Raw genomic sequence first — 12,634 nt, forward strand, 5'->3', positions numbered from 1 at the left:
AAAGCTTCACTATGCGACTTCTCGCGTGATACCCGGATAAAAAATCCTACGTACTCTATGAATCTATTTCTACGCAAAATTTCATCCGAATCCGATCAGCCGCTTTTGCGTGATAGATAACCAATCGTATGATATCAGTAGTTATTAAAAATACCTTCCTCATTCCGAGGCATCGAACAAAGACCCTTAGAAGCTTTATATCGGCATGAGTTGGTGATAGGGTTGCCAACCACAAGGTCAAACTCAAATACAATGGACTACAGAACACATAAATTGTTCTTAAAATATATAATCTACAGTATTCGTCAGATATATTGAAATGCAATTATTATAAAACTAGCTGCGCCCTGCGTTTTCACCCGCGTAAGTCCGTATCCCGTAGGAATATCGGGATAAAAAGTTGCCTATGAGTTATTCCAGTTGTCCAGCTGTCTACGTACTAAATTTCATTGCAATCGGTTCAGTAGTTTTAGCGTGAAGGAGCAACAAACACACACACATCCTTACAAACTTTCGACTTTATAATATGAGTAGTGTAATAGGATAGAAGGATATGCTTAAGAACATTAAAAATTAAATAGTTACTATAGATCAAATTCCTCTTACTATAGAGTAGAGAAAGGTTATGTCAAAAATAATATAACGTACTTTACTGTTCATTTATCATTAAACTTATTATTGTTAAACAAATATAAAGAAAAAATAACTACTACACACTTAAAACTACTATAAAACAATTGAAATTACACGTTTTTAATACGTTCAATAAATTTTCCTTGTTAGACCTACGTAAGCATATTGAAAGTAATTAATCTTTCTTTTTATTTATTCAAGTTGGCAACCCTACATAGCCCACTTGAGTATATAAAGGGTGTTCTGTTTCCGCACGTGGTCGGCGCGTGCTTGACTGACTGAGTTGAGTGTAATTAGCTGCAGGCTTGTTTGTTTTATTGTACTGTATTATTGTTTATTGTTGATAATTTCGACGTAGAATCATATTGTTTCTGTAAGTTAGTGTTTGTAGTTGATCATCATCATCATCAGCCCATACATGTTCCCACTGCTGGAACACAGGCCTCCTATGAGGGTTCAGGCCATAATCCACCACGCTGGCCAAGTGCGGGTTGGCAGATGTCACATGTCGTCGAACTTTTGATTCTTGGACATGGCGGTTTCCTCACGATGTTTTCATTCACCGTTTCATGCAGTGGTGATGTGTTTCATGCAAATAGTTTAACGCTTATTCACTCCATTATTTTAATTTTCAGAAATGACAAGTTTATATAATTTTTAATAGATATATAAAAGAATTTTCGTGTTTCGCTTAGTAAGCTTTTTATACAGTCGATTTAACGAATTCAATCTTTTAGGAATTAAAAACGTTTTAACGGATTTTAAACGCGATTTATTCATTATATTACTAACCCGACGTTTCGAACACTTTACAGCGAGCGTGGTGGAGCGTGACCACGCTAATATAATGAATAAATCGCGTTTAAAATCCGTTAAAAAGTTTTTAATTTCTAAATGTATAATACTCGCGTAAAATCAAACACAAGAGAATTCAATCTTGTTTCCTAAAAAAAAATTATTAACATTAAAATAAAAATGATAAATAAATCTATTTCACAGAGAAATCCGAATGCCATAAAAGGCGGAACATGCACTTTCATTGATAATTAATAAATAAGAATACCACGCGAGTCTCTTCTTATAAGGACGTGTCGGATAATTGACGATTCCGCTATGAGATTATAGTGATGTGACTGGAAAACATCGATGGCTTTTTAACACGTTTTTATTTGCTTCACCAGTGTGTTTGTATGTAACCGATTCCTTTAGACATGATTTTGACAGACTTAATTCAGACTTTGTACCCTTATCAACGATGACAATACAATAATTTATGAGTTTATCCTATTATGCTGATTAGGATCGACGGGATTAAATAAATTCCATACGTATACTCATAAACGTTTCTCATGACAATAGACACGCCTACAATGAATGCTCATTTTTGCTATGATAACTTAAAACTATAAAGTCAAAGTTAGACGAAACCTTTACCATAATTATTGAACGTACGTACGTATTTACTTTATAATAGATGCAAATCCTCAAATACCGTCAAAATACACAATCAAGGCGTTCTATCAATTTATCGGCGTTTATCTTATCTGATACGTTTATCGACTACTCTAAATCTTTATCGTCACTATCGACATAGATCGCACATCACTAGATAACAAGTTCACCCATATTAGGATCCCTAAGATCCATATCCAGGTTTTTACATCGCCTTTTGTGTCGACTTTCCCTCAGTGACCTAGATAGGACTGAGTCACTGGGTCGTATTAGGCGAATCGAATGTTAATTTTACTTTCTAGGTCTTTTTTTCTGTCATCTATTTTCAGTACATTATATTTACGGTAAGGCAATGCAGTTTCTATTGTCGCTTATTTAACCGACATGCCAAAACGAAGGAGGTTCTCACGACTGAATATTTTTTATTTTTTTTAGTGAATATCAAATTCACTAAAATAATGAGGCCAATTTTTTACCAACTTAAAAAAGAGCAGGTTCTGAAGAAAGTCTTTTTTTTTTGTGTGTTACACCTCGTAACTTTATACTGGGTGAACCGATTTTGATAATTATTTATTTATTAAAAAGCCTCACATGTGGTCCCATTTAAATTTGATCTAATTCTCATAACACTCTTAATATGGAGCAGATATACTATTTATATCCAAGCAAGTGAAGCCGCGGGCTCCAGCTAGTCTAGTCATAAACTTACAGAACAGAGATGATGTCATAAGTCGCCTCGTTACAAGTAAAGCTTGTGCCTGTCATGTACTGTTTTTCTGTATTACAACACAGCTAATTTCGTTGTATGCTGTGATGCAATGACGTCATCGCTAAATGGACCAATGCCAGATCGTAAAATTTGGAGGCATATCGTATACGAAATTCGAATTCGTAGAATATAATATTATTGATCAAATAATCTTATATCTTTAAACGAGCAATTGGAATCTCGGAATCGGCTCCAACGATTTTCATGAAATTTAGTATATAGGGGGTTTCGGGGGCGATTAATCGATCTAGCGAGGAATCTTTTTTAGAAAATGTCATATTCGTGTTTTATTCGTGTTTTTTTTAACAAATAGGAGGCGTTTGAGTAATCCCAATTTATTATGACTCTTCCTGACATCTATTGGCGAATAATAACACTATAAATGCGAAAGTTTGTGAGGGTGGATGCATATGTATGTGTGCGTCTGTTACTCTTTCACGCAAATCTACTTAACCGATTGCTATGAAATTTGCTTCGTAGTTAGCTGGACAACTGAAATAACACATAGGCACTTTTTATACCGATATTCCTACGGGATACGGACTTACGCGGTTTCAACCGCGGGTCACAGCTAGTATATATTATATAATAGACACTCGTCCCGGCTCCACCCGGATATCAAGTTTCCTGTTTTAGTATTTTCTTGTATTTCATTTTACGCGAGTATTATACATTTAGAGTTAAAGAGTCTCCCCATCACCACGCTCGGAAAGTGTTCGAAACGTTGGTTTGATAATATAATGAATAAATCGCGTTTAAAATCCGTTTAAAAGTCTTTATTCATGTTTTATCTAATATATTATATTGGTGATATAAAGTTACAATAGTGCATTAAACACATCTACATTTTACACACACATTCAGTCTTTTTTTCCGTAAAGGAGTTATAATTTACAAATTCCCTAATCTAATAAAATTTTACAGTATTAAATATCTTAATTATTATTTATCACTTAATTATTCACACTTTCCAAACGAATTTAATTACAAGATTTCGAAATTTCTTCGTATAAAACGCAACAGTTCAATGATGTTTAAATTAACCTTGCAGTTAAGTTGTTTATAGTTAACTCACGATCACTTGAAGTTAAATTTAACTTGTATTAAACGATTTTCTAAACTTATGTTTAGATGTTTCATTCTTGAGTTTTTAATTGATTCAGTTTGAAACTAAGATAATCTTATACATTTAAGACTTACTATTTTTGACTGACAGACAGACAGGCATGTGAATAAGATTCAACATAGTTTTTAGTTTATATATCTTCACTAATAATATGTCTGAATTTTAACACGAAATGCGACAATTTGGATCTTTAGGATCTAATTACGCCAGATCGGCTGAACGGATTTATATGAAACACTAGCTGTGCCCCGCGGTTTCACCCACGTAAGTCCGTATCCCGTAGGAATATCGGAATAAAAAGTTGCCTATATGTTATTCCAGTTATCCAGCTGTCTACGTACCAAATTTCATTGCAATTGGTTCAGTAGTTTTTACGTGAAAGAGTAACAAACATCCATACATCCATACTTACAAACTTTCGCATTTATAATATTAATAGGATGGCACAATAATAGATTACAGTTTGGAATAGACTTCCGGTTGAAGTTGTAACTATAATGGTAAATTATGTAAATATATACTATTTTTAAAACACTCCCTAGTACAATGGTATCACAACATAGTGTTCCTAGATTCTATCTGAAGAAATAAGAATATACTGCACTAATATCAACGAAATAATTTTACACACAACCCTCCTTTTAGCATGTCGGTTAACACTCAATGAAATGGGTTTACTATAAGCTTAGTTAGTTCCTGAAAACCATACATCCACATGTGTCGGAATGCGACACCAGATGTGAAACAGTGTTCATTGTGTGACGTCACGATTTTCAGAAGCTATGAGTCATTGTCCCATTTCTTAATACGATCAGATAGTGATAGGAAAGAATTAGGTCTCACAAAGCTGGTAAGTAGTGCTTTGACAAAGCTGTTAGGCATCGATAAGATTACTGGAGATAGTTGAGAAATTGGGTCGAGGCAGCGTGGAGTGGGGATATGAAATACGCTGAGTCAACAAAAATTTCCTGAAGCGCATCTTGCAACAATTAATTCAACGATATATAGAAATTGTGCGTGAAGATAGATAGTAGAAGTAGATATAGTAGATTAGAATCCTACTATATATCCTTCCTGCTATCCTACTAATATTATAAATGCGAAAGTTTGTAAGAATGTGTGTATGTTTGTTGCTCTTTCACGCAAAAACTACTGAGCCGATTGCAATGAAATTTGGTATGTAGACAGCTGGACAACTGGAATATCATATGGGTAACTTTTTATCCCGATATTCCTACGGGATACGGACTTACGCGGATGAAACCGCGGGGCGCAACTAGTAGGAAATAAAAGATTATATCACTAAACGAAATTAAAACGCACTATGTGTTTATCAGTTCGCGAAGTAAGGGAACTGACTTTCAGGTAATTAAGTACAACACTTTTTATAATACAACTGCCATTACAACTTGAAACATTTTTAAACTTGATAAATATCTATTAAGGGAGTTGTTTTGCATTGCAACCAACTTATCTCTGAAATGAAGGGTCGTTACTGTCGCTTCATTGTAACCTTTAGGATAATTCTAAGGGTGACTCTTAACAGCCTTTGGGAACTGTAATAAGTATAATTCGAAAGATTGCAATGAACCTCACAGAGCACCTGGAGAAATCAACAATGATAATTCAACATCTTTAGTTCTAATATTTTGCGAATTCAAAGTTAAGTTGACCCACAGATCCGAGTGTATTATAACATTTATATATTTACATACACGTATATTTTCTTCGCACGAATTGGGCCAGGTCGTTCCATTAAATCCCATTCCGACTTGAAGTCGGCAATCCATTTGTAGAGGCGTAAGGTTTGCAATCGACCTTACGTGTCTATATATTTTATTTCATCATTTATGAAATACTGAAATTTATAGCCATTTATTTAACCTAGAACATAGAAATCAAATGCATTAATCAAGATTCCCGTAACGTATTATGCAATGGAAACGAAATGCGAGATAAAACTTACAATTGGGTCACTACAGTGCTCCTTGCATAATTTCATTATTAATTTTATTTACGTATGTTAAACACATGGCGTTGTCCAGCGTTCCCTGGATACTCTGAATGAGATGAAGTCTTAGAATCATATACTTATATACATTCTAGAATTAATGTAACTAGCTGTAACCCGCGGCGTCACTCGTTCGGTACCCGGGTAAGAGGAGCCTATGTGCTAATCCAGATAATTATCTATGTCTCTACCAAATTTTATACAGATACAATATGTTTTCGCGTGAAAGAGCAACAAACATCCATCCATCTATCCATACTTACAAAATTTCGCATTTATAATACTAGCTGCGCCCCGCGGTTTCACCCGCGTAAGTCCGTATCCCATAGGAATATCGGGATAAAAAGTTGCCTATATGTTATTCCAGTTGTCCAGCTATCTACGTACCAAATTTCATTGCAATCGGTTCAGTAGTTTTTGCGTGAAAGAGCAACGAACGCACACACATCCTTACAAACTTTCGCATTTATAATATTAGTAGGATAGGATTAGTAGACTTTAAAGTTAATTAAAAAACTAATTTGTAGGTATGAATAAAAAATACGTTTTATTTCCATTCATTTATGGCAAACAGAATTTTGATTATGAATATAATTAATTTATATTTACAATGTTTGAATTAACGATAAATAGCAATAGTTTTACAACTTCTACAAATGTTCTAGTTAGCTTATCTGTCAGATAAATTGTATGTATGAAAACATACTTACATCAAGAAACGTTCAACAAGCTATCAGAGACTTTGTCAGCAAGATATAATATTCCCTTCATATTAAAATACCTTGGATGTAAAAGCAACCAAACACCATAAATGTATGCTCAAATAATTTCAGCTCATAAATTTGTATGGTTCCAACCCAAAAACAATAACGAAGTCAATTATTGACCACACCTTGTGTCCCAACCGTGTCGAATGGAGGTAAATTAAGATGTTATAACCTTATGTTTTATTATATATTTCGCCCGCAACTTCACTTTCGTAGTCAAATTCACAAGGGATATATATCAGCGCTAAAAAATAGACCTGTCTAGCCTTCTATTTTAATTTTGTCTAGCCTTCTAAACTCACTTACGACGTGAAAGAAACATAGACAAATTCACTTTCGCTTTCGTTATATGTGCAATGAATTATTTGAAAAGATTGAATGTTCATGGAATTGATAGCGACACTGCTGACTTGGGTAAGTTGAATTAATAGTATACTCGCTGCGCCCCTCGGTTTCAAAAGAGTAAGTTCGTATCCCGTAGGAATATCGAGATAAAAAGATGCCTATATGTTATTCCAGTTGTCCAGCAGTCTACGTACTAAATTTCATTGCAATCGGTTCAGTATGTTTTACGTGAAAGAGCAACAAACACACACATCCTTACAAACTTTCGCATTTATAATATTATAGTAGGATATAGAATTTAAGCAAATTATACAATTTCATTCATATTGAAAACACATTTAGAAAGAAAAAAACATTTATTTATACATTTACTCCATTCATAGAAAAATACGTGGTTTCTGATCAATAAAGGCTCCACCCGGGATCGGTATTTCACCATTACTCGCTGATGGGGATGGGCAGGCGTATGGGGAATTGGGAGCTAATTGCTGTAATTCTATTTCAGATACCAAAGAAAATATTTTGTTTTTCGCCACCGCCTGTAGATATGGGGAAAACTTTTTAACAGTATCAGATATGCTTAAGAAAAAGCTATCCAGGTGGTCATGCCTTCGAGTATTGAGCTTGCTTCGAAACAATTTCGCCAATAATATAGCGGATGGTTCTCGGAGAGATCTTCGCTTTATTGCTCTTGGCTTCTTGATACATTTTGATAGTATATCTTGTGGAACATATTTTGATGCAGTCATGCTAGCATCATCTATAACAGAAGGAGTATCAACTTCATCAAGTTTAAGCAACAGGCGGTTTGAATCCATTGCTTCGTTGGATGTCAGACCTTTATCAACATTATCAGATAGTTTGTCGTCGCTTGTAATATCGAAGGTATCTTGAGTTTTTCTCTCCAGAATAAAGGGAGATACGAATGCCATTTCATTCTCATATTTCCACTGCTTTATGTTTTTGACTGCTTGTCCGCTTTTTCCTTTTCGTTTGTTCAAAGCTCTTCGATACGCGTCTCTCAGGCATTGCCACCTTTGTTTACACGCAGCAGCTGTAAAATACTTTTAACTGAATATCTTATGAGACAAAATCATATTGTAGTAAATGTCCTAAATAATAAGTGCATAGTGGATATAACATACAACGTAATTTAGAATGACGACCATTTTTTAATGTATTTCAAAGATTAAGTTTAAACCAGTACTTTCCGTCTATTATTTATGTCATAGCGGGCGACTGAGCTGGTAGTTTGCCTGAGGGTAAGCTATCATCACCGCCCATGTACATTTATAGAGGTAGAGCATCTGCAAATGGGTTGACCGCTTTTAAGAGGTAAGGTACAAGGAAAAGATTAACGACTGGAAGGAAAAAATGGATTGGGAAGGGTGAGGAAAGGGAAACTGTAGCCTTCTTTATATGTTTCAAAGCTCCTGATGTAGCCTTGCGCTTTATTTCAATTACACTGGCCGTAATTACCATTAAACAGGGTCACCGAAGAGAAAGGATAATAAATGGTAATTGTTTATGCCTTTCTTTTGTATGTGTTGGCAGAAAGACACCGCACAGAAAATAACTTGCAATGTAATCCGTAATGACATCTCCACATAAACATGCGTATAGAAATGATAAAAAACCTACCGGATTGTTTCAGTTGATCCCCTATTTCCTTCCACGCAATTTCCTTTTTGATATTATCCATGTATTTCGGATGTTTTAAGTTATATATAAATTCGTATTTACGGACAACTTCGATCAGCTTCTCGTCCTCCATTGTAACATAAAATACGTCCTGGTCGTTAAAGTCACAATAACAAACTGGCTACGCTTATAAAACGGGTTTAGAACGGGTATGGTACGCGATTGTGCACAGCGGATCGGCAACGTCGCTTGCATGCGTTTTAGATTGGCTTCAGTTATGGCAAAGCATTCATTTATTCATTCATTTCATTCCTCCATCATCCACACAATGGTTCATTCATACAAATGTTTGATTTGTATGGTGACGGAACGGTTTTAATTTCTTAGAAGACAATCAGCAAATATATAGATAATAGTGACGCCATTTTGACATGGTTATTACATATTTTAAATAGAGAACGCCACAGAATTTTTTTTAATTACCATCCGCCTTTGAACTCGCCGTTTGATTCGAATCATACCTGAAACAAAAAACAAATATTATATGAATTAATTAGACATTAAAACAACTTAATCTTAATCCTATTTATAACATTTGACTATCAGAATGATGAGTAAATGTTTGATAGTCTATCACGCTAAAACGGCTGATCGGAACTAGATGAAATAGATAAATACTCTACATTCTGAATCTGTGTGAAACCGCGTGTCAAAGCTAGTAAATATCGTTTTCATTGAAATACATTCCTAATAAAATCTATATCTATATGATAATGTAAAACTGATGACTTTGTTTGTTTAAACGCGCTCATCTCCGGAACTACTATTGCATATTTCCAAAAATTATTACGTCGTTGTATATGTACGTGATCCCTGACTGCTATTGTCTATATATGTACCACGGTCAAATCCGGGGTGGAGCACTAGTCTCATATGTATATTGCGTTGGCCCATTTCCAAATTAATGTATATTGTCTTATAAATGATTATTTATTGATTACTATCCCGATTATTATATTATTTATCTCGGTTTGTCCGTTTAAATCATGTTATAAGGCATCATCATCATCATCAGCCTTCATCCACGGAGCACTTAATAGTACCACAGATAACATAATCCTTATATTATAATGCTAACTTAGTATAACGTTTTTTTTTTTTGAATTGAATTCCTTGAAATTGAATTCCTCAAAACGTTTCTCATAAAATGATGAACCGCGGTACGCAGTCAGTATGATGGAAATACTAACTGGGCAGCGCGGTTTCACTCGTGTTGAAACTACTATTTATATAATTTACTAATGTAAAATTTAGTATTACATAAAAAGGTACTAAACGAACCGTGTAACACGTAAATGACCGAAGCCGCGGCGCGCAGCTACCTTATAAAAATATACCGGAAGCCAAACTCTGAAGTGGCGGTCGTAAATTTAAAATATTTTATATCAAGAGTCTAATCTCAAGTGCTTTGAGTGGTATTGACTATTGAGTGTTGCTTGTAATTCATTTTGACTTGTTAATCATTCTGTCTAAACATCGGGAATAGCAAAACCAATAAGAATAAGAACTATAGGACAGTTCTTTGACAGTTGTGTACATTTTACATATTATGTATGAATAAATGTAAAATTTGAATTATTTTAAAAACAACTATAGAGTTTCTTACCGGCTCTTCTCTGTAGACTGCCTTCGGAACCGGTGGTAAATGTTAAAATTGTGTTAAATGACGATTCAAAAGTGCTTCTATAAGAAGTCTAATTGGATTCATTGCAACGCTTTATTAGATTTTGCGTGAAAGAGTAACAAACATACACATACAGCCATCCTCTTAAGCTTTCGCATTTATGATATTAGTAGGATAGGATGGGATTAGTAGGATAGGTAGTATAGATAATGATGTTATTAGGATAGGATGGGATTAGTAGGATAGGTAGTATGGATAATGATATTAGTAGGATAGGATGGGATTAGTAGGATAGGTAGTATAGATAATGATATTAGTAGGATAGGATGGGATTAGTAGGATAGGTAGTATGGATAATGATATTAGTAGGATAGGATGGGATTAGTAGGATAGGTAGTATAGATAATGATATTAGTAGGATAGGATGGCATTAGTAGGATAGGTAGTATAGATAATGATATTAGTAGGATAGGATGGGATTAGTAGGATAGGATTTAGCTAAATAAGTTGTCTATTGATTGTTTTTTCTACATGCAGCTTTTACTGGATTTCGATTGGTGGTAAAAGAAGTGAAACTGGCATATCGAAGAATCAGAAGTGCGATAGCATGTGACATCTACCAACCCGCACTTTGCCAGCGTGGCTTATGGCCTGGACCCTCACAGGAGGTCTTTATCCCTGTAGGGGGAACATATATGGGCCAATGATGTATATTGTTATTATAAATATGTGGTAAGATAAATTGTAGGTTCTTGAAAAGAAAAATTACGTTTTATAGTATTTTCTTGTGTTTGATTTTACGCGAGTATAATACATTTAGAAATTAAAAACTTTTTAACGGATTTTAAACGCGATTTATGTGGTCACGCGTGGTACCCCGCTCGCTGTAAAGTGTTCAAAACGTCGGGTTAATAATATAATGAATAAATCGCGTTTAAAATCCGTCAAGTTTTTAATTTCTAAACTACGTTTTCAACTCAAAACCTTCTATACAATATAGATATTCAAACTAAATTAAATGAATAGATTGGAAGAACATGGCCATACGATTATTTGATTTAGACATTGGGTGATCCACATGAGTGGGTATGACCTCTCACGAACTCATGTCATATTCGCCAAAACATATGTGACAGTTCGAACCTTATAGTTTTCTGATATAACTAGTTTTTTCTAGTTAAAACTAGTTGTAAGTAGAATAAACAATACATAGTACTAACATGTTTTTTTTTCAAAAAACCTAAAAAGATGTAATTATGGAATCAGCTATATGGTCTCATTTGCTCTTTTATGCATTTTTAATCCTGGCGATCCTTATCAGGATAATAAGATAAACATATAAAATCACCGATTCTTGATAAGTGTACAAAGTTTGAATTAAATCTGTCCGTAAAAGTGGGTCAATATCTAGTCTGAAGGAGTCAGACATACAAACATACAGGTGAAGCTAATATAAGCGTGTTAATAAATCCAAACTGTATAAAAATATGGAAAATACATGAAAAACCAGACTCCAATGATTTATAATTATAGTATTCTAGGTCAGCCTAAATATTTACTAGACTACAGGATATCCATTTCACCGTCTTCATTTGGGAAAGTAGGTCTATTTAGACATTAGGTAACTTTGTTTATCTCGCTCCGGGTTCTCCTGTTGAGATTAATTTAACTCAAACTCAAACTCAAACTCAAATCAACTCTTATATTTGTTTTCTCCTTAATTATTCATGTACGAACAATATATCTGATCAATAATCTGAGATTATAAATGCAAAGGAACTCTGTCTGTCTAAAAGAGACCTTCTTGTAGCCTAAACCACTGAACCGATTTAGATGAAATTTGGTACAATGTTACCCCGAGAATGGATACATTTTCTCGGAAATCGATTTATCGATTTTAAATATTTCGATTTGTCTAAAGATTTATGAGCAATAATAAAATATAGGTAAATATTATTTTTGTTTATAATATAATAAAATATAATATAGACCATAACGACATTTCCGGAAGGAAAACACATAGAGACATAAAAATGTTGATTCAACAAGATTTGTTATCTTTTTCCAATCTATTAAACCCAAATTGATACAATTGTCGAAAGTTAATAGCCCAGTAAACATGGACACATTACTGTCTTCTGTTTAAATATGGTGTCTATACTTTATAACAAGTTGGGACAATTATAAAAAAATGTCTTTAACGATA

The 12,634-nt window shown here is 34.1% G+C and overlaps 2 protein-coding genes across 4 annotated transcripts in view; both read right to left on the reverse strand.

The window, feature by feature from the left end:
* LOC119835992 (neural cell adhesion molecule 2-like) overlaps positions 1-12,634 on the reverse strand; it is a 127,611-nt gene that overhangs the window by 47,163 nt on the left and 67,814 nt on the right. The gene's annotated exons all lie outside the window — the stretch shown is intronic.
* On the reverse strand, positions 7,450-9,255 carry LOC119835993. The gene is made up of 2 exons (XM_038361147.1): positions 8,745-9,255; positions 7,450-8,157 (listed from the first exon to the last, which is right to left on the reverse strand). Exons 1-2 carry the CDS (start codon positions 8,875-8,877, stop codon positions 7,481-7,483), a joined length of 810 nt encoding a protein of 269 aa, XP_038217075.1. The 5' UTR covers positions 8,878-9,255; the 3' UTR covers positions 7,450-7,480.

This window comes from Zerene cesonia, chromosome 22, assembly GCF_012273895.1.
Source record: "Zerene cesonia ecotype Mississippi chromosome 22, Zerene_cesonia_1.1, whole genome shotgun sequence".
Lineage (NCBI taxonomy): Eukaryota > Metazoa > Arthropoda > Insecta > Lepidoptera > Pieridae > Zerene > Zerene cesonia.

Excerpts from the sequence above, each read along its gene's own strand:
- LOC119835993 (XM_038361147.1), bottom strand. The coding sequence starts at position 8,877 with ATGGAGGACGAGAAGCTGATCGAAGTTGTCCGTAAATACGAATTTATA. Across the intron at positions 8,158-8,744 it reads GGATCAACTGAAACAATCCG|CTGCTGCGTGTAAACAAAGG; the intron begins GTAGGTTTTTTA and ends AGTATTTTACAG.